The sequence below is a fragment of the Accipiter gentilis genome, chromosome 8 (genome assembly GCF_929443795.1).
Source record: "Accipiter gentilis chromosome 8, bAccGen1.1, whole genome shotgun sequence".
Taxonomy (NCBI): Eukaryota; Metazoa; Chordata; class Aves; order Accipitriformes; family Accipitridae; genus Astur; species Astur gentilis.
Window position 1 is genome coordinate 23,898,970 of NC_064887.1, and position 27,243 is coordinate 23,926,212.

The following is a 27,243-nucleotide window of genomic DNA, read 5'->3' on the forward strand; positions in this document are numbered from 1 at the left end:
TCTCCAAATCCCACAGACAGAAATATGCATGTTATGTCCCAGTTGAAATAATTTGATGCAAATTTTGGGGAAATGATTAGTGCCTTGAATTGTCTTCAAGGAATTGCCAGACACTTGAAACTGGAAAAAAATTTTGGCAACAGGGCAACATTGTAGGATGTTGTGTACCACCCACCTTCCTGGGACTTCTTCCAGAAAGACTCCTTTAGAAATAAAGAGTAGTCAGTCTTAGTGCCCACTCTGCTCTTGACCTTTCTGCTTCAAGATTAGTAATGATGCTAATTAATATGCATTGCCTATGGTTTAGCAACGTACTGCTTTTGAGAAGTGCCAAACAAAACATTCTTCCAGACACTGATGTACTGGGCTCTGATACTGGGAGCATATTCAGATAGTGGTTCCAGATCCTGCTTGACTTATCACTGAACCTAGGTGATTCAGCAGTACATGCACACAGCTGATTTGCCCGCCTTCACCCCACAGCAGGACCAACCAGTAGTTACCTTATAGTCATCCCCTCCCAGCCCTGAGTGCGTTGGTGATATTTTCTGAATTGGAAGTAGAATACAAAAAAAAACCCCAAAAGACAGGCTTTTGTTTATAAATAGTATGTTTGCCTGGCTTCTCTAAGCATAAAGATATCGTGAGCTTTTTAGACTAGCATTCTCGTCCTTTCTCAGTTGTTGAAATGCTTCCAAGTGTCCGTGCAAGACCCTAATCTTAATCACGCAGCCTTTGAATGATTGGTTCCTAGTTAAGTATAGTTATTTCTCCATTTAGGACCTGCCAGTGAATCTGCCTGTCCTTTGGGACGGTGTCCATAAACCAACGCAGGAGAGCTGTGAGTGAGCCCAGCATAGGTAATTTTGAGCTCCAGCTGTGGAATGACCTACTGGAAAAGATTAGTCAAATTCAGTTTGATCACCTCTAGTTCTTGCTCCAACCATTCTCTTTGTTTTAATCTTCTAATTTAGCATGACATCAGTAACAGCTGTCACTCTCTTTTTACAGAACTGTACATTTCTAAGAGTGGGAGAGAAATGTAACCTTTTCTTTGCCCTAAGAAACATCTTTTTTTAACTATTTTATGCAGTTATGGTCAATATACAATGAAAATAAGAACTTATGCATCAAATATAAACATATTCTTCAAATTAGCATCCAGTTTTTCTCTTTTTATTTAGAAATTGTATGCTCTCCTCCAAGAATTCCCAATGGGAACTTTAGACCTCAAGAAGACAACTACATCGTAGGTGATATAATCACAATACAGTGTAACCCTGGATATCATTTTAAAACATTGACTGGCAAAAGCACAGCTGAATGCACCAAGAATGGCTGGGTGCCTGATCCGGGTTGTGTCCGTAAGTAGCTCTCATGAATGAAGACACAACTTGTAGAGTTGTTGGAAATATCTCAGTGAAAAAAGAAGCATGAGAAATGAGAGTTGCTTTATCATCGTGCTTCTTTGTAATGTAAAGCTTAATTTGATGGTTTGGAAAAGTCAGCTATAAAAACAATGGTATAGTCTACATTTACATTATGTTTATAAACACAGGTATTATTTATTTCTGTATTTGTGAAAGTATGTGTTAAAATGTACTATAGTCAGCTCCCTGTCAGGAATTTTTGTGGTCCACCTGAAGAGTAGCATGCCAGACAAGATAAGAGGACAGAGTGAGTGTTAAAGTATCCAAACCAAAACAAAACATAGGTAATGGTTAGAAGGTATCTTTCATTATGGTTATCACAGCTTTAGATTTTTACTTTCAGTTGTATGTTGGTAAATTATAAACAACCACGGTTTTATTCTACCTATTATAATGTTTGTCAAATAACAAAACAAGATATTCATGATTGTTGATGAGTTCTTTCTTAGCTTAAACTTCCCATAACTACAATAATAGTTTTGCCCAGTACACACAGTATTAACAAACAAGTAAATAAATTAGAAATTTATTTAATCATCTAGCACTCTTTGATTTTTAGTCACTGAAAGTAAAAGAAAAACTTAGAATGTGAGAGAAACCCTGATGAAATCAGTCTTGTAAATGAACCTTTGGATAAGATGATTTCGACTATTGCCGAAAATTGCAGTTAGTATCTGTATTAATCTTTCCTTTATATGTGTGTGGGTTCTAAAATTCAGTATCATTCCGAGACCACTTCACTCATTATTGAATGGTCTGTCCAGTGTATGATCTCCCTTGCCCCAGCATGTAGGCTCTGGGTCAGAGCACTTCAGAAGGAACCTACCTGCTATGGCCAAGTAGGACACCCTGGGTAAACTTGAATGAAAGCTTCTGGGAATCTCCTCCTTCTATCCTTGACTTGTCCCTGAAAAGGGTCAGTTCTTTTGAGGAACTGAGAGAACAAAAGAAAAACACTACAGTTTTAAAATAAAAATGAGAAGAACCAGGAAGAGCTTTCGGTACAGGATCCCCAAAGTTACCAAGGAAAGTGGTGACAGGAGTCATCTCAATTTTGAGTCCACAGTTCAGTGTCTATATCTGAGCTAGCTGTCTGGGCTCCCATCATGGTCAGTATAGTAAATTTAGTCGAGACGCTCTACAAAGACAGTGTCATCTTACCATAGAATAAATACTTACTATTTGGTCTCATGAATCAGCCTTTGGAGTCCAGTGAGAATATTGAAGAGATTTCTGTGGTTGCAATGGGATCAGAGGGAAGCCACATAGGTATAAGCACTGACAAAGACAGCAGAAGCAGAGTGTGATTGCTCCCGCACTCCTTAGGATCTGCGAAGGTGTGCAGTCTAGATTCTGACAGTTTCAGAAAACACACAGATGGTGAAGCTGAATCTGTGTCATCTGTGTCCTGAGCTTTTTGTCACGCATGTGTTGATATTGTTGCTCTTAAATTCTATTTCAAGAGAAGCCATGTGACTACCCAGCCATAGAAAATGGCAAGTTAAGTGAAACACTGGAGTACCACAAAAACTATTACTTCCCGATGAGTTTTGGGCAGCATGCTGATTACCACTGCATTCACGGTTATACAACCCCGAGTGGAGAATACTGGGTTCGAATGGTCTGTTCTGAAAGGGGCTGGTATCCAGAGCCAAAATGCCTCAGTAAGTACATTTCCATTATACACTCAATTCTGTTGGAATTATCGAAGGTCTGTGCAGCAGAAATTGTGCTGATGGAGCACAAGATGGAACAAAGAGCAGTTAGTTAAAGTAGAACTGCTTTAGTTGACCCCTGGAACTGCACCCAGATTTCATCCTATCTGCAGAGCTCAAACTGTCAGCTGGTAAGTGACACTCTGAAATGAGGAAGGCTGAAATGATACTTTTGGATTTTGGAGATTCTTTACTGCTGAAATCCTTTGTGAGATTGAGAGATACATAGGAAATGTTTCTCTTCTCTGGCTTCTGGGTCACGTGCATGCATCTACTTTCATCTGCATACACAGCTGCACGTACAGAGTTTCTACTGTATGTAAATATATTCTTCCTTCCGTGGCTTGGGCACTTTGTCTAGAGGTTCCTCTCTGAGGTCCATTGCCTGGTTCCTTTGGATAACATTTGGAGCTGCGAAGGTGGCACACTCTTAGAGTAAGCTGAAAGTGAGCAAGGCATCAGAAAAAGATCCAGATACACTGACTTAGATTTAAAATAAATCAGATTTAAGATATATTTAAAGCAGCGAGCTGAGGCCTCCACTTCTAACACACATCTTCAGTCGCAGTAAAGTTCCTACGTACTGGTCGGGCTTGGAAGTGGACTACAAAAGGCTGATCTTTCTCTGTTGCCTTCAGTGGAGTGGTGCTCCGTGCAGGAAATTAGTGGAGTCCTGCCTGGAGGAAAGGACCAGCTACTCGAGTAACACAGCTGTAGCATTCCTCCAGCCATCTTCCTTGTGTCTGGGCTCTTGGGGGCACAGGATGTTGTAGAGCCAGCGTGCTTAGCTGCTGCTAAAATCCCCAGAGCTGGTTTGAGAGGCTGATACATTTGCACAGAGATGATAAAATCTCCTGGAAGCAAATGCTGAAAATCACTCAGGGCAGCCATCAACATTTTAGAGACATAGCAGACCAAACCAGAGCTGGTATACATGACGCTAGATGCACTGAAGTTAGCCAGACTTGTTTATGAACACTAGGTAAGCGACACTGTTTACTAGACCACTTCTTAGCACTTCATGTAGCGACTTGCACTCCTGTTCATGTGATTCATTAACCTTAGGGCAGTGAAACAAATCATGCTTTCATTCAGGTTTGAACACAAATGTCTTTTGGGGATAGAAGGCTACAGAAAGGCACTTGGAGGCCCATTTTTTAGTAACCGTCTTCCTGAGAATAAATTTACCTCAGTTCTTGCTGTACAAATTACTGTGGTTAAATATACTTACCTTCCTTCTTCAGAAAAATGTCACGTCAGACAGCTGGAAAATGGTTATTTCTCATATGGACATAAGAATGTTTACAAGGAAGGTGAAAGAGTTAAATATGTCTGCAGTGATGACTATTATACTGAACACGAAAATGGGCAAGTCACGTGCACAAAGGATGACTGGTCACCTCCTCCAAGATGTATCCGTAAAAGTAAGTGTGCTCATATTTTGTTGAGGTTTCTAGCTACAACCAATAAATCCGTCATCACATCATGTACATTAATCCATCACTACTGCTTAGTAACTCTAAGTCTAGGTGCTCTGCACCTGAAACACAATGCCGTCATTCTCTCAGTGTCTCATGCAGCCCTCATGTCCCTGTGTGCTGCTGAAGTCAGTCGCTATATAAACATGCAGAATGAAACCCTGTAAAACATCCACGCATGGCTCATTCAGATCTCCTAGAATGTAAGCTCTGGGATGGGAGTCACAGTCCCTTTATTTTCAGTGGTGAAATCTTGTTATAACATAGCTGTGCAGTAATGTAATAAATAGTGATCATTCCCCTTGCACAGCCTATCTGTAATTTGTTTCCGTTCAGCCTCTTGCTATGTCACCTGATCCTTGTTCCTCTTGCTTCCTTTCCAGTTGGCATCATACTGGGAGGAGGGAGGAATAGGAAAAGGTTACCTCTCCTAACTCTGTTTCCAGCTTTTGTTCCTGACTTGTACCAAGCCTGAAATTGCTAGAATGTCTCACAGGAACTTTAAATACTTTAGATAATGACTTCATATGGACAAAAATAATTCAACCTAGCTTTTCTTGGACTGTAAAAATACTTTTTTAGGAAACCATTTGTGACGGAAAAAGACTTACCTGCAAGGTTCAAGCAAACGACTTATTTGAACTTCACTTATAGCCTTAACACGCCACTATTGCAGGTTTTACAGACAGAATGGAGGAATGCACTACTGCAAGTTTTAAGGCAAGAGTAGTACACTATTACAACCACAAGCACACACGCGTTTACAAACTTAAAGCATAAACAATATTCACTTACCTCTCCAGGTAAGGGCTCTCAATCCCAGGGAAGCTACCTCGACCGGCCTCCCGATCAAGGCGGGGGGGGGGGGGGGGGGGGAGGGTTTCCTTCCCAAGCCAACTGTATAGTTGGAGAAGTGACTCCCCCATCTCCAACCTGAATCTTAGAGTTCTTATCCCCTGACTTGTGGAATGGTGTATATGACTATGTCTGAGTGGATCATGATATGTGCCTAAATGGATTATGTATATCTGAGTGGAGTTTCCCGTTATCTTTACTTTGCTGGTCTGTGACTGTTTGACTACACAAGGTTGTCATTTGAAACTGAAGCTGAAACCCTCCAGGTTTTGGGGTTTTTTTACCTTGCTTCCTCAGGCAACTGAATAGTGGTTGGATTGAGACTCAGGGCATACTATTTGTTACGGGATTTCAAGGCTCAGCTCAGGTTTTGGTTCTTTGAATGGCACGGCCACCGCCCTGTTTAGTTTAAGGTTTATATCAGACAACCCAGGGCTAAGCTGTCTACACAGCTCCCCGTGAGTTGTCTCTGCAGAGAGACAGGGCCTCAAGGCAATTCAAGGCTGGGTTGCTTTTGTAACCCACCATGAGTTGCCTGTGTGCCCTAGACATGGTGAAACTCTGTGAACTATGAGCCTTACAATCCACACACCGTTCCACCCTGATAGAGACAGTGACCACAGAATGTCTTGGACTGCCACCCACTGAGATTTTGATATAGCAATGAGCAAGCAGAATAAAATTTTGTGATTCCTAGTGTTAGGCAGTCGTGGGCATCAGTGGTATAAACACCAAAAAATTTGACGTGAAATTTAGACTTTTGAAGCTGTTGCACTGAAGTGTCATTAACTCTGCTCCCAACATTCAAATACATCCTCTAGTGTTCCTCAAAGTCTTTTCTGTTTCGTATCTTTATTTACTTGACTCCCTAATGTGCAAATATTGCTATTTGTTGTAGAGTTAATTTGTTAAAATGAAGAAACTTCTTCACAGAATGATTTATTAGTAAAGAATTTAACATACTGCAGAAGTTTTCTTTCAGTATACAAGACCGTAACATCCAACCAAGACAACTGATTTCCATCGATTTAGACTGGCTTAATGTATTCCAAGTGATGTGAAATCAGTTACAACATTGGGTCTGTCTGCACTAGTGTTTTAGTGTGCAAGAAGGGGTCCTTTGCTACAAATTTCCTTTAGCCCTGCAGTGTGTGCACTCCGAATGACTTCTCTTTGGTAGAACTGAGGTGGTACCTGCACACCATGGTGATCTCTGGCGTGTGCTACCTTGCAATATGGACAGAAGGTCCTCTTTATGCATGCACAGTGCTGTGCATGCCCAACATGAATTTCATTTCTAGTGAACACCAGATGTGGACATAAAATTTTGGAAGCTTGCAGGATTGCTGCAAATGAAACCCCTGTCCATGCCTGTTTGTGCCGCATGAGTTGGTGACTGTGAACTTTGACTTCACGCTTTCCAATTGTCCCCCAGGAAAAGCACTCAATGCAGAAGCAAAAATTCATGTGCTCTTAAAAATGTTCTAAATCCTACTGCTGCTTCATTTCTCCTCCTTCTTCTGTGTATTATAAGCATGTAGTTTGGCAGTGTTTTACTTGGAAAAAAATTTTGTCTGTCTCTTTCAGAAAAATGCCAGAATATCAATATTGACAATGGTTTTTTGACCTTGGGAAAGAAAATATTTCGTTTACAGGAGAAGGTCACCTATAATTGTCATACTGGCTTTTTAACTCCAGAAGGACAAGAAACAGGAGTGATACAGTGTCAAGAGAATGGCTGGACTCCACCTCCAAAGTGCATCAGTGAGTAGCATAAAGGCTTCAGAGCTCCCTATCATTGTGACTGACACAGACATGATGTCCTATGTACTCAGTTTTTTGTTGTCTGGATTGGTAGAGTTTTCTTACTGGGCAGAGGGAGACTCAAACAGAGGACTGATCCTCCAGAGATTAACTTTTCTGGGGCTCCAGGAAATAAAGAGAGAAAAGGTGAAGGAAGTGAGTAAGGTGGGAAAGTATCTACTGTCTTGTAGGTGAGCTATCTTTTTGGACCTCCACAGCACAAAGTAGATGGTAATCACTGACCTCTCCAGTGATTCTTACCTGATACAAGGTACATATGCCCAAATTTACTCCCAATTCTCCCACCTTTCACACATGTGAGGGAAGATTTATGAAGAAATGCCTGTGAACCAAGGGATTCTGCCAAGAACTTTCTTTAAATGTAACCAAACTAGAGAAAAATGGGATTCATTATTTGGAAAGATGTTATCACTATGCATAAAAAACACTATGCATATGTCTGCCCTGGTGTTAAAAAGTACATTTGTGAAAAACACCAGAATGCTTTTTCCTGAAAATACCTCCATACTGTTGTTGCCTTTCTCCTCTTAGAAGTTCCTTCCTCTCCTGAATAAAGGTGTAGGATAGTAAAAGAAGAGACTTAATCTTCCAGTGTTATGATACTGAGACTCATAATATTGACCAACTTGAGCTGATATTTTATCTTGTCCTTTTATTTCAGACTGCCTTCACCTAGGATTTTGCTGCTTTTTTTCTGACCGCCTCACAAATGACCATGGGGAACAGGGGTGCAAACTGTTTGCTATGACACCAATAGTGACATGCAGTAGAAGGAAAGGAGTTGAATCTAAGCAAGAAATATTTATGCTAGATATTACTTCTAGACAGACATTTCTGAAGATTAATGCAATAGATATTATGTGAATATGCTACATGTGATATTTTACATTCATATTCTGGCAATGCAGAGTTTTTAATGTTTCAAATATACTGAGTAGTTCAGTCAGCTAGCACACACTAAAGCACCCACAGAAATGATGCTTCCAAAGGGCTGTGTTTCTGGATCACAAAATGCACTAACTTTGTTTTATTCTACAGAATCATGTCAAACACCTCATGTGGACATCTTGAATTACCATGCAAATAAAACTATGTTCATGCCTGAAGATATAATCGAGTATGCATGTTTGGAGGGATATCAAGCTGCAAATAATATGCCAACTGGTACCACAAGGTGTGGCATAAATGGTGAATGGAATCCAACGCCCCAGTGTCTTGGTGAATATTGTACACTTTGTGAAGCTTTTTTATTTAAGACTTTCTTTGGTTTTGTTCTAATTAGTAGCATTTCATGTACTTTTTGCAGGGTGTACACTATATGCTAAAATATTTTGTCTTTGTAGCAATAGAATGTGAAATGTTGACATTGCCCAATGGAGATTTTTCTCCCAAGGAGGGCAAATACCACAGCGGAGATGTTGTGAAATTTACCTGTGCAAACAATTACGTAAGAGTGGGACCTGCCTCTACTCAGTGCTATTACTTTGGATGGTTTCCGTCACCACCAGTGTGTAAAGGTAATTCTTCTGTCAACTTTATTGTAGTAGGAAATAGATGAGCATGCCTGGGTCCTGAAGACTTCTGTGGACACCTTCTACAAGCCAGCCTTGCTCCCAGGAACAATTATCCTATCTTCATCTCTAAAAGAACAGGAACCGATCCTCTTTGTACCATTTCATAGCGGTTTGCTATTTCATGTGAAAGATTCTGAACAGTTGAACTTCCAATGTTGAACTTTCTGTTACCTTTAGTTATGCCAATTGGAGTTCTGCAATAACTGAAAGTGAGCTGGTAAATGGCTTTCACAAAATTTCACTCAAGTTATTGTCTGTAATGTATGAAAAATTATTTATTATTCAAAGAGGCAAAAATAATGTGCAGTATGGCAGCCAGGAGTGATTGATTTGAGTAATGTCCTCTCTTACTGTATCCTGAATGTCCTAAGTTTTGCCACTGCCTAATGTTGATACCCATCAGATGTTGTACCCTATGTTCCTTTGTCTGATCACAAGATATTGAAGAAAAAAATTACGGTTTGGACATGACACAGAGCTGGACCCAAGCAAAAGTAACTGAGTGAAGGGTTTTCCCTGTGGAATCCCTCAGCTTCATCCGGTAGAATGAACAAATTTATGCAGAAGAGAAGATATATGCCCCTATTCTTCTCATCCTTTTTAAGACAGAGCACAACTTACTGGCATCTGAAAAGTTTCTTTTCCTGGTGCTGTGCCCTTTCATGAGGAAGCTTGAGAGAATGAAGAAATCTTGTATTTCTCATCTCCCTTTCTTCCCACTCAATCAGTTTCCTTGTTGTCTTTCACGCTGTCATCCTTCTATTTGCTCACTCTCTTTTGCGTTTTAAACCGACATTTTAAGCTCCCTTAACAGGAGTTCCATTCACTCCCTCAGAAGTGAATTCCTTTAATATACAGTACATGTCACTTGCTGGGTGTTTTTATAACATAGGTTATTATTGCTTGTAGAATTTTCACCTTTTTTTTTTTTTTTTTTTTTTTTTAAAGAATACTGAAGTTGTCATCCATGTAACTTTTTTCCTTTTAAAACTGGGTTAGTTTTATCAACCACTTCTTTCATCATAGCAGGCAATTGACAGTGCATGGAAGTAAGATAGAGTGAGCCAGGGTCATGCATATCTGTTTGTGATCTCCAGCCCAACGTAAATCTAGATATTCAAAGACATAAACCAATGACCTGTTTGTTTAACTTGTTCTACTGATTTTTCTTAATTTTAAACAACAAATTCAATCTATTTTATGTTGCACTTAACATATAACTGTGCGAAAAGTTCTGAGTTCAGAGCATGAATTTGATCTCTTAATTTCAGTGAATGCCAGAGGCTGTGGACCTCCACCTGTGATTACCAATGGAAATATGGCTGGTGGCTCTGTGGAACAGTATCAGCATGGGGACAGAGAGCACTATGAATGCAACGTTGCATTTAAATTGGTTGGATCAAAGGAAATAGAATGTGTTGATGGACAATGGTCGTCTCCTCCCTCTTGCATTGGTAATCTATATAACTCTTACTTGTGAGAAGCCTATAATTCAGTGTAGGCTAATACTTCACAGATATTTTCACAATTAAAATTACATATTTGCAGGTGTAATATGTTACATTCAAAATCATGTTATGGATTAAAAGTAAACACACACTATATATAAAGCCAAAACTTTATTAACAGTATAATTGAAATCTCAACAGTCCAATCAAAGAATTGTTGTGAGTCCAGGTCAAATTACTATAGAAAGAAAAATAAAATAAATATGTAATATATAAAGAGTAATTTTAAACATATAAATAATACAGAATATCTAAGTAATACAAACAATTTATAATACAGAATTACAGTTGTTATACAGACACTTTCTCTTACCTACCCCTTTTTCTGGTTTTATGCTCACCCTTCCGCTGCCCCTTTGGCTCCTAAAGTCAATGTCTTCAGCCTGGTGTGTTTTGGAGGGAAGTTACAGAACATTACCAGTATGACTTGAGAAAGTCATTCACTGGGGGGAATAAGATGTTGATGCTGATGATTTCCTCTTCCTCCCTACAGGATCTGCTTGGGGTAATTTTTAGGTTTGGTCTACAGGTTGTGAATTAGGTATGTTTAGCGTGTTGTAAATATGTTAGATACTTGTTCTTTGTGTTATCCCTAAAACCAGTTTTGATCAGCTCCAGGTGTAAGTTGGCCTTTTGTGAGCTGTTCATAGCCTTGGGGTGCCAGGCTGTGCCCTGTCTCTTACCATCCCGTGCCTCTACTCTGCCACACCCAACCTTTGTCTCCAATTCTCAAGGGCTCTGTTATCATACCAGCCCTGTATTCACCGGCACCATTATATTAGAGTCATAATTACTCACTCTACAGAGACTAAAAACTTGTTTCTACTATGTATATAAAACCATGGTTGTGCCATACAGAGATAACCAAAAGTAAAATAAATTAGCTATAGCCTGGTCACTGGAAAAATTGCTGTTACATCTAAAATAAGTAAGACCAAGCCTCCAGGCAGGTCAGGACAAGTTCTGACAAAGTAAGCCTGATAAGCCTCTATCCTGAGGCCTTGCAAGCTCAGTACAAACTCTGTGGCCTCTTTCTAGCAATGGCAATACTGTACGTTACTGTGACACAGGGCTACAAACACGATGACTATGAATGCATTACGTATGTTGCTGCTTTCCCTAGGCTAGAGTCAGACATGTCCAACAGTGGTTTTTTTTATTTCCTGATGCTGAAATGGTGAATAGTTCTACAGTCAAGTCTCCTGCTTAAGCAAAAGCACCCACTTTCTGTGCATGTCAGTAGGTAGTGTACCTTAAACCTGACGGTATGAGTGTCAACAACAGGAGTTTAAATTGCTTGTACAAAACTACTATTTGTTTGTTGAGACAGTGTGGTGGGTTGACCCTGGGTGGACGCCAGGTGCCCACCAAAGCCATTCTATCACTCCCCCCTCCTCAGCTGAACAGGGGAGAGAAAATATATCCAAGGGCTTGTGGGTCAAGGTAAGGACAGGGAGAGATCACTCACCAATTACTGTTGCGGGCAGCTTGGGGAAAATTAACTCAATTTATTACCAGTCAACCAGAGTAGGGTAATGAGAAATAAAACCAAATCTCAAAACACCTCCCTTCTGCCCCTCCCTTCTTCCCGGGCACAGCTTCACTCCCGGATTCTCTACCAACCCCCCCCCCCCCAGCGGCGCAGGGGGACGGGGAATGGGGTTACGGTCAGTTCATCACACATTATTTCTGCCTCTCTGTCGTCCTCAGGGGCAGGACTCATCACACTCTTCCCTGCCCCAGCATGGGGTCCCTCCCACAGGAGACAGTCCTCCACGAACTTCTCCAACGTGGGTCCTTCCCACGGGCTGCAGTTCTTCACGAACTGCTCCAGCATGGGTCCCTTCCACAGGGTGCAGTCCTTCAGGAGCACACTGCTCCAGCGTGGGTCCCCCGCGGGGTCACAAGTCCTGCCAGAAAACCTGCTCCGTGGGCTCCTCTCTCCAGAGATCCGCAGGTCCTGCCAGGAGCCTGCTCCAGCGCGGGCTTCCCACAGGGTCACAGCCTCCTTTGGGCATCCACCTGCTCCGGTGTGGGGTCCTCCCCGGGCTGCAGGTGGATATCTGCTCCACCGTGGACCTCCATCCATGGGCTGCAGGGGGACAGCCTGCCTCACCATGGTCTTCCCCACGGGCTGCAGGGGAATCTCTGCTCTGGCACCCGGAGCGTCTCCTCCCCCTCCTTCTTCACTGACCTTGGGGTCTGCAGGGTTGTTTCTCTTACACGTTCTCACTCCTCTCTCCGGCTGCCGTCTCTGTCTGTCCCAGCAACTTTTTTCCTTCTTAAATATGTTATCCCAGAGGCGCTACCACTATCGCTGGTTGGCTCAGCCTTGGCCGACAGCGGGTCCATCTTAGAGCCAGCTGGCATTGGTGTTCTTATGGTGCAGGATGATCTAATAACAGAACCAGTAAGTGGTGGGGTTTTTACAGACTGGTTTACTCTGTCCCTATACGTAATACATTCTGACACGTCTTCCGCAAACAATGCTGATGGTTTAAAAATGTACAGCATGGAGCTTGCATCTTTTCAATCCTTGCTCCAGTGGAAACAGTTTCAGTGCGCAGGCTTGAAAGAAGAGTGGTCCAAACTTGAGTGCAGCATTGTTCAAATTCAGTCTTTGAGTTTATCATGGGTCTTCCCACTCCCACATTAAGAGCAGGCTGTATGCCCTTATTCCCCTTACATGCCTTTTTTCCTCCTTCAAAAAAGGCTACTCACATGCTGCACTCCTCTGCAAGCCATTACCCTTTGTTGTCACTACCACTACAATAGTGACAGCCCAAAGCAGGAACTGCTGTTGTCACACAGAGGTGACAGTGCTGCAGCCCTCTAAGTGATGGTACAATCATTTTCAGTTCTTGTAATAATGCTAACTGAAAGTACACATTACAAATGTGTAGACATATGATCAAATATAATTTTGACTGATGAGAATCAGGGATCCGGGTGAGTTGGATTGATCCTACTCAGGGATCCAGGCAAGTTGGATTAATTGAAGTTTTTCTTAAGCTTTAGGGTTTATGTGCCAATGAAAAACAGTTTGGGAAAGTAATGTTAGCTGAAACTACTTGTGGAGCATGCTGTGGAGTTACCACAGTGACGGAAAAGGAAGGGAAAAGACAGGAGAGGGATTTAGTAAACTGACTAAAAGATATACGTACTCCAGCTGTGTTGAAATTTAGTTGTTACAGTTAATGGGAGTAGGTTTGACTCACCAAATGCAAATATAGTTATTTTTATTTAAGTTCTTTCAGCTATTCCTATAGGACTCCAATATTATTGTGGAATACTTCTGCTCTTTTCAACAGAAGACAAAATGCCATGTGGATCACCTTCCTCTATTCCGAATGTTGTTCTTCATCAGGAAGACCAGACCCAGTTTTCGCACGGTGATGAAGTGATTTGTGGATGTAAACAAGGCTCTGGCAATTCTAAGGAAATGAAAATAAAATGTCTTAATGGGGAATGGAAACCTTTACCCGTTTGTGCCGGTAATCTATTTGCATAACATTTTCATGATGTTTCAGATATAAGTGTAACATAGTTCTATTCAAAATCTCAAGGACTTCAGCAGTCAATATGTAGCCAGAGATACGATAGTTTCATGGATCTCAATGAAGGTTTGGTGGGTTTTTTTCCTCTTTTAAATGTGAACATGTCCTTTGTCCTGGAAAGACTCTGCACCTAGAAGTTTGTAAGCGCTCTGAGTAGGTTTGGGGAAGGAAACAGACGCTTGCACCGTGGGCAAAATCAAGCATGGGGATACATCTTTGGTGTACGGTGCCTTTTACCCATTTTTCTGGTGTTCCTCCCTGGTGATGACCCTTCAGAAGCCTTGGGACATATCTGCAATAAAGTAGTGAGCCTGTTGCACTAATTACTTGTAGTTTTATGTCTCTGTATACTACTTCGCTTTTTTAAAATCCTACTGGGAATTAAAGATAATACTAATAGCTACAAGGTACTAGGCTTACCCCATCCTCACCATTTTTATGTGCATTAGTCCATTCCATTTCTGATCAGTAGTTTTCTCTTTTTTCTCATCTTCCCATTTGGTTTTGCAGTGCATAAATTGAATGAAAGTAATGTCTTTCAAAAAGATACAAACCAAAGCCTTTTCCTAATAAAAAGAAAAAAAAAATTACATTGGAGACAGTAATTTAAGACAAAAGTGACACTGGACAAGACGGATTCTTGTCTGGGATAAATTACTCCAGCACTTCACTTATCTTTAACAGGACACAATTTATAATAGACATCCATTTCCTGGTTCCCCCTTTCTTCAGAAGTGATTTTATATTCTTCAGTGATTTGAGTACACCGTACCTTTGAGGATTGAATCTGGCACAAAACACAGCCTGCTTAGCTTTCACAAGTAGCCTGTATTCTGAGTCTCAGAATCACCAGTCAAGGACACAAGACCTGGTTATGACTTAGATACAATTCCATAGGAGACTGATACCTGATGCATATTTCAGTGTGTGGAGTAGTACTTCCTTTATGGACCTGTTTCTACAAGCAAAAGAAGGTTCCTCTTCTTGCTCATCTTGCTACCTTTTTATAGTTTTAGGGAAGAAAAGAATGTTAAGTTTTTATATTATTTACTACACTCAGCAAAAAAAAAAAAATCATTCTGTTTCTGTAATATAGGAATCAGGAGTTACTTCAAACTACAGTAAGTAAAAAAACACTTTCACATAGACATGCATTAGGAAACGGATGACCTATTCATCAATGAATGCGTACGTACATATTATCTAAACAAAATCTTTTTTTCAGGTCTTTTTGTTGATTTTTTTCAGATCCATCTCCTCAGTGTGTACTTCCAATGAATGTTGAGCTTGTGCACAATGGTCCTCTTCCCAAGCCAGGAAGGGAAACTAGGTTCCATGGAGTTATACATTATATATGTATATCAGCTGACAAAAGAATTAAACAGGCAACTTGTGTGTCTGGAAAATGGTCACCAGAGATTGAATGTACAGGTATGGTTTTTAGATTTGCATACAATTTCTTTTTTTTATGTAGGAATGATAAATGGTCATTATTGAAGTTTCTTAGTATTGCTGTGTCGCTAGTCTGAAATAGAAACACTTACATGCTTATATATATGCTTACTCGATTATATGCTGAAGGATAGTCATGAATAATTATGGGAATCATTTGAACAGTTAACTAGGTTTAGAGACGCACTGTTTTAGTGAGGCAGACTTAATAATCTCTACCCTGACAATTGGAAGAGTTGTCACTGCCACTTCTGATTTGAGGAGAAGATGCAATGATAAACCTAAGCTCGGTTCTTCAAAAGGGCTTTACCATGGTGCAAATGAGAGTAGCTTATAGCTCAAGCTCCAGCCAAAGTTCCTTTATTTCCTGTAAACTTTCAAAGCTTTTCTATTCCTGATTTTTCTTTTTTCTTTTTTTTTCCCCCACTTCTGTTTTTTCCAATCGCTTCCTAGTGAAACAGTAAGAAAAAAAGCTGTGTTGGCCTATTCAAAAGCACAGACCTAGAGGACACTGCCCTTTATGTAATACACACCAAAGGCTGGATGCTTGTAAGACTGCCTTTATGTATAGCGGAGCAGGATATTGCCTGTAGAAGGCATGATTGTAAAACAATCGTCGCCTCGTTGCCTGCTTTGATTATGCCAGATTCTTGGGAGATGGTGCATGGCAGTGGGAGAAGTACACAGAGTGGCAGTCACTCGAGGGAGCGCTCCCTTTCAAAACCAAGTGTCCCTACCTTCTCGGTTTTCTGGAACCACTAGAAGCCACAAACCAAGCTCTGGATGTCTTCTCCTTCCTAGATGTACCTCCTTCCCTCCTTTTTTCTTTCCTTTGGCAGGAGCAGCCCTTCATTCCTTGAGTGGCAAAATTGAAGTTTATTTCTTTGTTTCCTTTTGTGATTCTCATTTACTTCTGTTATCACCAGAAACTGGTGGTCTGAAGAAAAAAAACAACAACAAAACAAAACAAGAACCCCAGAAGTTGGTCCAGTTTTCCTAAAGTAGTTCACCAGAGAGAGAGGAATGGGAAAGCACACAGGAGCGTGCAGCTATGTGGAAGGGAAAGGAGGGACTACAAGAAGCTCCAGCTTAGATTGGTGTAGGCAACTGTGTCTCTCTTTTCTATGAGTTTGAAAGTGTGTGAGCATCTGAAGGCAGCTCTGGTGTTTCTGAAGCAGAACAAAATGATTGTAATATTAATTAAAGCTTGAGATAGCTACTGAAGAATTATCTGATGAACACGAGTGTTTTCTTCGTTGGTTGTGTTGTAATCTGTGATGAACTGTTACGCTTTATCTTATGTTCTGTTATAACATGAGTATGTGTCCTTAGCTGAGGAGAGTACGTGCCCACCTCCACCTCAGCTGCCTGGTGCTCAACAGATAACAGTTGGAAGAAATAACAAGCATGGGAGTAAAATAGCTTTTTCATGTCTGAAGAATTTCCAGCTCATCGGTGTGAATGAAATAACATGTATAGAAGGGAAATGGCAATCACCACCTTACTGTGTGGGTCAGTAGTGGATTATTTTTTCCTATTTATTTTATTATGAATTTCTGTGTTGTCCATTTGCAGTCATCATTAGCCAGAGGATGACATTATTTATGTTAAGATTATCGTGAACAGGTAACTGCAGAAAAGCAATAGAACGCAAGTTGCTAAAGAAAGTGCAGTTAACCAGCTGCCGGACTGTCGCTCTTTTTATTTACGCAGACTTATCTAAGAAGTCATATGAAGCTTTCAGATAGTCTCTCAAGAGCTGCGTGTTTATTTGTTTGTTTAGTATATTGCAGAATGGAGTCTCAGTTTTGACTGGGGGCCTTTAATACTATCCTGGTGAAAAAAAATCAGTCTTATTTATGATTTAGTTGTAGTAGTAGCAATCTTTGGGTTTTTTTCTTTTTTTTATTCTTTCCTGATTTTTCTCCTTTGCTTTTTGTGGCTTGTTCCTGTATTAGGAGTATAAATGGTATGACATAACTCAGGCCATCTTCTCTAAGAAATGCTGAGGAATCTGTAATCATTGTTAAAATATTACCGATGCAGGTGATATCTTGTAAGCAGAAGTGCATTAAGAGGTAGAAAAAAGTGTTTTCAGAAATGAATAGGAGATAGCTGAGTACAGGAAAAATGAGATGCCAGCTGGTGACTGATGTGTACAACGGGCCAACCATTTCTGTAGTTTGAAGCTGCAAAATTCTGATGCCACGTGGTTTCTCTTCCTCTGCGTTGCCTGTGAGTCTCCATTTCTGCTGATAAGTGGCAGACGTAGAGAAGAATAACAAAAAAAATATTTGAGCTGTTCATAAAACAACTTTTACTGAAATAAAATTCCCAGTCCCAGTTACCAAACAGCAACTTTGACTGTAATTAGATCTCTTGTATTGTGGAATTCAGTGCAAACGTATGCTTTCAAATTGATGTGTCAACTAATAAAATCTCATTTACTAATAACTAAAAAGGCATATAAAATATAATTCAAGTCCACCCACTCTACAGTAGTATAGGAGAAGAAAGCATTGGGCCAGCCCTGACTCAGGAGGGCTTCATAGAGATTTAATCCATTGTATGTATCAGGAAGTACATTATAATACTTCGTAAGTTCTGTTCTCTTTTTCATTTTCATCATGTCATCACAAAACCCCTTGGGACATTGGTACAACTTTATTAATGGTGGAAAAATTTAATAGCTAATATTCTAGACACTCACTTTCAGTATCTCAGAACAAGGTAATGTCTCTTCTATTTCTCTGCCTATGAAATTTTCCTGGTTCTTGATGCTAAGCTGTAACAGTGTCTCGTTGGTATGAACTAGAAAATAGCTTTAATTTGGTTCAAAGCAAAAGAAGGAAACCCCATGTAGGACAGAAAGAGGAGAGAAGATTTGGTTCATGTGTCTTAGAGATTTCTTCATCTTCCTTTAAGCCATTTAATTTATATTTGGATGATTACATTTTTTTTCTTTTCAGTTTTAGACGGTACATATCGTTGGAATATTAATAGTCTTGCAGTATTATTTATCTGTGTTTTCTGTATTTTTTAGAAAGACCGTGTTTGCCACCACAACCCATAGAATGTGCTGATGTTCCCAGGCTGGAAAATCGAAACGCAAAAATTAAAAAAGAAGGGAAAACAATTTATCTGGCTGGTGCTAGAGTTAAGTATGTTTCTCGTCCTGGATACATCTTAGATGGACCATCAGAAATAACTTGTTCCATGGGAAACTGGACTTCAGCTCCTACATGCTTGGGTAATGTCAAAAAATACTTTTTCTGAAGTGCATTCAGGAATGAAATGGAAAGAATTTTAAACTGGAGGTGGACTAGTAAGAGCCAGGAACTCCATAATTTGCTGTGGAATCTTATCATCCCTCATGGATGTCTTCAGAGCAATCCTGATTGGATGCAAGACTGACTTTTTGAATGCAGTCTAGTTTTTAAATATTCCTTTGTATTCTTGCAATCTTTGTTCGGTTCATAGCTCTGCCATGTGAGTCCTGGGCACATCCTCATAATCCAAGGATCTTTTTTCTACGTAGCCCACTAGTGACGAGGAGTTGCTTTGATGCTTCAGTGATGGAAACCACCTCGGTGTAGTAAAGGTCTGTCCTGGTTTGAGCTGGGATAGAGTTATTTGTCTTCCTAGCTGGCACAGTGCTATGTTTTTGAGTTAGGTATAAGGTATTGATAACACTGATGTTTTCAGTTGTTGCTAAGTAATGTTTAGTCTAAAGTCAAGGATTTTTCAGCTTCAAATCACGACAGATGCCCAGCCAGCAAGAAGGCTGGAGGGGCACAAGAAGTTGGGAGGGGACACAGCCAGGGCAGCTGACCCAAAGTGGCCAAAGGGGTATTCCATACCATGTGACATCACATCTAGTATATAAACTGGGGGAGTGGGGGTGGGAGGGATCGCCGCTGGGGGACTAACTGGGTGTCGGTTGGCACGTGCTGAGCAATTGCATTGTGCATCATTTGTATATTCCAATCCTCTTATTATTACTATTGCCATTTTGTTACTGTTACCGTTATCACTATTAGTTTCTTCTTTTCTGTTCTATTAAACCGTTCTTATCTCAACCCATGAGTTTTACTTCTTTTCCCAATTTTCTCCCCCATCCCACTGGGTGGGGGGGAAGTGAGTGAGCGGCTGCGTGGTGCTTAGTTGCTGGCTGGGGTTAAACCACGACAAGGTCAGAAGCCTTTATTAAAATTTTCTGGCATGTTTAGAAACAGGATCTATATATTTCAGTGATGAAGTCCATGCCTATTTAGGGGAATGACTAATTTAATTTTCCATATGCTACCTTTTATAGATAATCCACTGTCAGCGGATGACAATGCTAATGTTACAAAAAGCTGCCTGCAGCATCTGTTTGGTAGAAACACTACACTCACTGTGCGTGTGTCAGATTAGCACAAGCATTGACTTTCTGTATCTTTTCAGAAATGCCATGTGGAAGTGTTCCAAAAGTTGCCAATGCTCAAACTGAAGGCAGAAACAGGGAAATTTATGAGCCTGGTGAAACAATTCGCTACCGGTGTGATGCAGGGTTCCTGACTGTTGGTTCCCCCGAAATTATTTGCAGAGAAGGAAATTGGACAGCACCGCCCTTCTGTGAAGGTATAGGTTCTACCTCTAAGTAGTCTGTGACCCTTCTTAGTCTCGTGTTATGAATTAAAGTAATGTCAGCTCAGGCACGCAGGTGAGTCAGGCCAAGAGAGCGAGGAGGTGGCTTGCTTTGAATAGACTGCTCCAACACCTATTTTTCTGGCTCCTGAGAAACAACAAGCAGGATAGGTCAGCAAGGAAATGGTTTCCCCTGTGGGCTGAAGCTAGTAGCTGAAACGAAACGTAGCTCTCTGCTGAAATCAAGCAGGCCGAGCGTTATGGAGGAATGGATGCTGGCTGCAGAGGGGGAGATAACTGGTGGGGTAATAGATCTTGTTTTCACGTCACTTAGAATGTTGGTTGCTGAAAGTGGCCTCCAAATAGCAAAGAAATCATTTCACTCTCCAGCCCTTTGGCACACTAAGCTGTAGAGCACCAATCTGCACATTGGGCTGATCTCTGCAACTCCTTTTCTCTTTTTAGTCACTCTAGGCAAAAAAAAATAATAATGTGTGGTGAAGCATTGCAGAATAAAGACCATAATATCATCCTTTTCTGCCTGCAGAAAATGATCTGCATAACGCAAACCGGTTTTGCTCCTCAGGAGCACTGGTGCTCCGGAGTGCAATGTTCTGTGATTGTCATATCGCTGCACTACTGTTCTTAAATGCCCTTCTCTTTTCAGATGTTAGCTGTGGACCCGCACCTGAAATTCCCAATGCTTATGTTACAAGCACTCAACAGGAGAGGTATCTGCCCGGTGCCAGAGTGCAGTATGAGTGTGAAAGCAATTTTCAACTGATGGGTGGAAATTATGTCACTTGTACGAATGGAGAATGGTCACAAGCACCAACTTGCAGAGGTAGGAATGTATGCTTTCATCTTGCCTGTTAGCATAGAGGGGACTGTTTGTTTACCTAAACACGCTAAAGACTTTACCTTTTCTACTTCTGTTTTCTTTGTGCACCCCAACTTTGTGCTTGCTATTGCTTCCTTGCGCCAGCACTTTGATTTAGCTGGATGCTTCTAGAAATGCCGGGGATATTTTCATCAACAGCAAAAATGTCTTGAAGAAGCAGGGCCTAAAATGTGCTGCTCTGTCATTCTCCTGCACGATACTGGCATTTCCCCAGAGTCTGCCATGTCAGCGACCTTCACTAGAAAGACACGTAAGGGCTGCTCTGTTCTGTTCAAACCTGTCAGGGAGTGCCTGAATGGAAGAAGCAGTAGGGGAGAGAAAGAGCCGTTCTTCTCCAGGGCTCCACTCTGACCAATGCAGACCCCAGCAGAGACTCAGATCTCAACCACGTAAGATCTGCTCTGGCTATGGAAGTGGGAAGAGCATTCCTGTGACAAGGAACTGTCGGGAACTGTGCTCCTGTCCCCTGCCCAAGTCTGTGGCTGCCAGGCGAACAAGTGCTACTTGGCTTTCTCACACCTCCATGGAGCTGACTGCACTCACCTGTCCCTGAGCAGTGCTGGCTGATAAGCTCCTCTGGAGCTCTGTGGTTCAGCAGAGCACCAGCTTGGCTGCTGGCCCTGTGACTTCCAGGAATGCCAGGGCTCCCCAGTGAGGGACATGGGCACACAGGAAGGCTGGTGTGGCTTCTTGTGCCATGAGGTGTAGCCACAAAAATGCTGGCTTTTTCTAGAAGCTCTCATTGACCCTACCATCTCCTGAGAGTCCCAGAAAGAGTGTTCTGCTGCCACTGTCACACTTGGTTTTTTCTCCGTGGTGAACTCTTGGAGCTGTGACCCACCTGAGGCAGAAAATCTGGACAGAAATTGTAGCAAGGTTGATGTCTTTAACTGTCTGTTGTATAGGGGAACACCTCAAGGACTGCAAACCTGACTGCAGCAGTGTCTCTTTTCAGACGTGACGTGTGAACCTCCTCCAGAAATTGCTGGTGGTAAAGTTCAAGGTGTTAAAAAGTCAAGGTATTTGCCTGCGGAGAGTGCTCGCTATCAGTGCTGGCAAGGTTTTGAGATGACTGGGACTGCCACCGTCACGTGTCGGAATGGGACCTGGACAGTGCTGCCAAAGTGCAAAGGTAATTTCTCTCTCTTCATACAGTCGCCTGTCAGTGAGACTGTCATGAAGCTGACTCAGTGGCATTTGCTTCTCCAAATTCCAGTCTCATGACTGTGCACAAACGCAAGGTATCTGGCACACTCAGGAAAAAGCCATTTTCCCAGGTATCTGCTCAGGTGAGTTTAGCAGCTGAGTGACCCAGGTGGCTTCACTTGAGAGGGCCACATCTGGAAAACCACCCTGAGGCTGAGAGCAGTTGCTGGCCAGGTCTAATTTTGAGTCGCAGCCCTTGGACTTCTTAGAATCTACTTTTGGTGCCTGCCTGATGAGAAGAGAGTGAGAAATTTTGCTGTCAGTGTTGGAGAGCAGAGCCCACAGCTTCCCTGCCAGTTGACATCCAGATAATGCAGACGATGCATTGCTGTATTGCATGCCATGGAGTCAAAGCAACTGTTAAATCAACTGAGGGTAGAATTTGATGTGTGAGCCAATACCTAGGTACTGTGTTGATGCCTCCTGGGATTTCATGAGTGCCCTGAACAGCCCCATTTGTTTTTGTTAGACATCCAGAAAGTTTCAGCACGTGAACCAATGCAGCAGCATTTGACTCAAACGCCACCCAGCTGGGAGCTGAAAGGGGTGCAGAAACAGCAGATGAATTAAGACGAGGCTCCATGCTGTGGCTCCAGAACAGAATGCCAAGTGCAAGGAGGCCCACTGCTGGTACCAAGAGACCTGGGTCTTCTCTGAAGATTTCCCAATGCAAGGTCCGTTGGAAGGCCGGACTTGGCAGCAGTGTGGTGCTTGAATAGTTATAAAAATCCGTGAGGCAGCAGTGCTTCAGGATTGGCATGAGTGAACTCCCCGGTGGCCCTAAGTGGCCCACAGAGCCCAAGGGCTGTCCCATTAGTGACTGCAGTGGTGCAGTTCAGTGGCAGTTGTTACTGTTTGCATTTGGATCCACTTTTCTCACTGCCAAGGCAGCACAGGGAGGAGGTGGGTGTCAGGCTCTTCTGCAGAAAGAGCTGTGCCAAATGCTACACCATTGTGTGGGATGAGGGGAAGTCCTGCAGGCAGCTGCAAGTGCTTCAGCTGTGGGCAAATGAGGTGAACTGGCAGCTATGAGTCCCAGCACTGGAGAAATGAGAAACTCTTGCTCTTTTTCACCTGCCAGGTATATGGTTTTTCTCTCTGCTTTCCTCCAGCTGTCTCAGAGTAGTGCCAACGTACTGTCCAGCAGTATTTGTGGCCAGGCCTCTGTTGCAATTACACTCTTGTGGCTTTCTCTGATTGGGAATTTTCTTCCAGGGAAAGGTGGAAAATGTGGCCCGCCTCCAGTTATTGAAAACGGAGACCTTCTTTCCTTCCCCATGCAAGAATATCGACAAGGTACAACTCTGGAGTACAAATGCCCAAGTCTCTACGTCCTGGAAGGATCTCGGTATATCACCTGTACTGATGGGCAGTGGACAAGCCCCCCGGTTTGCCTAGGTAGGTTGAAGCATGTGCTGGGTGGCCAAAGACCACGTGACTGCTCCTGTTGTCTTTTTCTCAGATCCCAAGGGCATGACTTGCACAGCAGCCCTTGTGCTGGGGCTGTGATGCCGGCAGGGCAGAACGGCAGTGAGTCCTTCTTTTGCCCAGAAGGAGTTTCTTCTTGAAGTTGGCTCATGTAGTCCCCTCTGCTGCCTGCTGTCTCTCACCACCACAACGGGTTCGGGAGGAGGGGAGTTTGACTGAGCCCCACTGTGTGAGGGGATCTCCATCACCGTGCAGGGCTCCCGCGTGCTCCCGAGTTGGCAACACTGCTAGAGTCAGCAGGCTGGGAGTGGGGAGGATGGGTCTGAGTGTGTGGCAGTGCTGGGGAAATCCAGGGGTGCATCCGTGATGTGGCCGTGAGGAATCAAATTTAGAGATGTCCTGAGCAGAAGGGAAGAAGGGATCTCAAAAAAGACATGGGGAAGTTCATTGGTGCCTGGCAACTTCCCCATCCATGCTTCGATCTTGCCCTGCATGGCTGTCAGAGCGAGAAAGCTTCTCCCTAGCTGTGCGTGGGATCTCAGCTGTGGGCTTTTTTCCCTCTAGCTTGGATGTGAATGTCTTTCCTGTTGCAAGTAACAGAGGGTCAGAGCAAGTAGCTGGAAGCACTTGTGATGCAAAGAACTTCTGTAGGATCTAGGGAAAAAAAGTTACCTGTGGTGCATCTGTGTGAAGTGATGACACTCTTCTCTTGGCCTTTTTCCAAGTGGCCTGTACAGCATCTGAAGAAGACATGGGCAGAAACAATATTGAGCTGAAATGGATCATAGGAAGAAGAAAGCTGTATTCCAGATCGGGTGACTTTATTGAATTCCGGTGTAAAATAGGATATTTGGCAGACCCAGCATCTTCTCCCTTCAGAGCACAGTGCGTGGAGGGGACATTAGAATATCCATGGTGCAAGCCAGGAAGTAAGTGATCTCCAGTTTGGCCACAGCTTAGCCGCTCTGTTGTTGCATTTTTAGTGCTGAAGCCGAGGGGAAAGCCTTTAGCTTTCCTGGGGGAGCACCTGGGGAGGAGCCAGGGTGTGGGAGCATCCTGGGAGCTGCGGGTGGTGAGGGGCAGAGCCCCCAAAAAGCCATTAACTGGCATACCTGAGCTGGAAAGACTGCTGGGGTAAGGGCTCTCAGCCGGTACCAAGAGTTTCAGCGCATCAGTTGCCCTGTGTGAGGTCTACAGGCAAATAATGAAAGTACTTTTTGCAGAGAACTGTACAGTGCACGCGAAGATTATGGAAAGGAACAACATTCAACTACAGTCATCAAGCCGGTTGAGCTCTTCCACCTATCGCTCTGGAGAGTATGTTTTCTTTGAATGCAGATGGTTCTACCGTCAAGTTTCACGGCCTGAGTATTTTAGAGCAGAATGCCTGGATGGAGTGATTAAGTATCCTTCATGTAAACGTAAGTGCTTGGTGCCAAGGACACAGAGGGGCTGTAGGAGGAGGCAGCTTTGCTGAAATTGCCTGTCCACTGCTCTGAGGAACCACTGCGATGTGTCAGGCTTGGTCATCACGCCTTTTCCCCTTTCTTCTCTTTATGCTGCAGGAATGCTTGGATAAATGAAAATGGCATGAAGGAGCCCAGCTGTGGAAGCGAAAGATCCCTCAACCGACCCAGTGATTTGAGCTCAATTTTTCCTGGCGTTTCCCATTTTGCTGTGCTTTGTTTGCAGCTTAGCCCATGTTCTGTCTTGGAATTTGTCAATGTTTTTCTTTTTATTATTGGATGATTGTGTTTACATTTTCTCCACATTTTATCCATTTTTGTAAACGTATTTACATATTGTAAATGTGTTTACATTTTATCTATTGGAATGGTTGTTCCTGCATTTTATCCATTCTATGTTGATCTTACTGCTATTTTTATTAGCAATTGTGTCCTGAAATAGGCCGGCTTTGGTGGCATACTGAGACAAGAATTAAAGCCCGCAGGTAATAATGAGCAAGTAGAGTGTGTTTGGCCTTGTCTGCTCCTTCTCCGTGTGCTTGCCTGGAAACTAGCCTGGGGTCATGGCAGAGGTGAGTGTCCTGACTGCCTGATCAGGATGAGCATGTGAGTGGAGTCTCTTTTCAACAACTCAAGGAAGTCTCTACATCACAGGCCCAGTTCTTCTGGGGGACTTGAGCCTCCCTGACATTTGCTGGAAGGGCAAGATGTTGGGATGCAAGTAATGGGGGTTTCTGCGTGGAGGTGGGGATGACTTCTTGGTCCAGGCCCTGGAATGGGACACTCAGCACAGCACTCAGCTCCATCTGCTGCTCACTGACAAGGAAGAATTGTCTGGGGTTGTGGATATCAATGGCAGCCTTGGGTGTGGTGACCTTGTACTAATAGAGTTCTTGATTCAGAGGGGAGAGAGAAAATCGTGTAGCAGTACAAATCATGCACCTTCGGAGAGCAGATTTTCGCTCATTTAGGAAACTAGTAGGTGGGATTGTTGGGGAGTCATAAAGGAATCCAGAAGATCTTACAGGTCTGGAAGGACAGAATTTTCCAAGCACAGGAATATTCAATTCTGATGCTCAGGAGGAAAAACACATTTACCAGGACTCTGGCTTGACTAATCAGAGACTTCACAGAGATTTTTGAAGCAGAAAAGAAATCAATGTACAGGAGATTGAGGCAAAAACATGCAACAAGTTGAAATGTCCATGGCATTGACTTGGTCTGTATGGGTAGTGTTAGGAAAGCTGAAGCTCATCTAGAGTGACACTTGCAAGGGACAGCAAGCATCACAAGAAGATATTCTATTACTACACTAGCATTAAAACAATAAAAAAGAAAAATGTGGCCTGTCACTAAATGCGGTAGGTGAATTAGTGACAGCAGCCCCACATGAAGCTGAAGTACTTGATGCATTCTTTGCCTCTGTGTTCATCAACTTGATGATGTCTTCATTTCTGTAATCTACCCCATCCTGTCCTCTGCTCACAGACAAACATGCTGTGTTATGTGTACATCCAGAAGAAGTTTTTTGGGGGCTAAAGGACCTCAGAGGCTTGGCCATGCTCATTGAGGGCTACTGCATCCATTTTGCTGCGGCACTGGGCTTGGCGATGTAGAGCTGGGGATGAAACATTCATAGGAAAAGCACCCTTGGGCCTCACAGTAAGGAAACACATTTGCATTCTTTTACATTAATTCTAGCCTTAGTGTTGTTTCTCCCTGTGGCCAGTGAGGATGCAAATCAAATCAGCAGATGTATATATATAAAAAAAAAGGCTATTTATCTCTTCTTCTGTGGTGATAGAATTAAGAATTAGATTACTAAATCATAATCCAAGTAATCCCTGTCTCTCAATAATATTACCTTAGTGCATAATAGAATTCCTGCCATTTTAGGAAAACAGGCAAAATATAGTCACTTTTGATTATATCTTTTAATAATTAAGGTAGCATGAATTTTTATAATGAAATATTAATGGCTTAATTAAAAAAGACAGTATGGATTTAACAACATTTATTCATTGTCAGTAATGTTGGGGTTGTTTTTTTAAAAATCTTTATTATTTGTCTTGTGAAGCTCTTTCTCTTGTGGCGTGCTTGCTCAGTAAAAATAGTGAATGCGGTACAGAACTGCTCTTCAAATAAAATGATATACCTTTTTGCATGGTGGTTTGTTGAGACTTAGGGGCTGCAATAGAAAGGCACTTTATGTTAAAAATG

General features: G+C 42.3%; 1 protein-coding gene across 2 annotated transcripts in view; it reads left to right on the top strand.

Moving 5' to 3' along the window:
• CFH (complement factor H) overlaps positions 1–25,525 on the top strand; it is a 39,477-nt gene extending 13,952 nt beyond the window's left edge. Inside the window, exons 7-24 of one of the 2 annotated variants that reach the window (XM_049807678.1) lie at positions 1,185–1,364; positions 2,894–3,094; positions 4,390–4,569; positions 7,066–7,242; positions 8,341–8,520; positions 8,646–8,819; positions 10,148–10,330; positions 13,696–13,878; positions 15,190–15,372; positions 16,726–16,905; positions 18,437–18,643; positions 19,840–20,016; positions 20,690–20,866; positions 21,879–22,055; positions 23,345–23,527; positions 24,283–24,486; positions 24,781–24,978; positions 25,123–25,525. In XM_049807678.1, the coding sequence (XP_049663635.1) occupies positions 1,185–1,364; positions 2,894–3,094; positions 4,390–4,569; positions 7,066–7,242; positions 8,341–8,520; positions 8,646–8,819; positions 10,148–10,330; positions 13,696–13,878; positions 15,190–15,372; positions 16,726–16,905; positions 18,437–18,643; positions 19,840–20,016; positions 20,690–20,866; positions 21,879–22,055; positions 23,345–23,527; positions 24,283–24,486; positions 24,781–24,978; positions 25,123–25,136 (3,158 nt within the window). In that variant the 3' untranslated portion in view covers positions 25,137–25,525. Of the gene's footprint in view, positions 1–1,184; positions 1,365–2,893; positions 3,095–4,389; positions 4,570–7,065; positions 7,243–8,340; positions 8,521–8,645; positions 8,820–10,147; positions 10,331–13,695; positions 13,879–15,189; positions 15,373–16,725; positions 16,906–18,436; positions 18,644–19,839; positions 20,017–20,689; positions 20,867–21,878; positions 22,056–22,598; positions 22,821–23,344; positions 23,528–24,282; positions 24,487–24,780; positions 24,979–25,122 lie in introns of those variants that run through there. The other variant, XM_049807679.1, reaches the window with a different exon arrangement.
• The last annotated feature ends 1,718 nt before the right edge of the window (positions 25,526–27,243 follow it).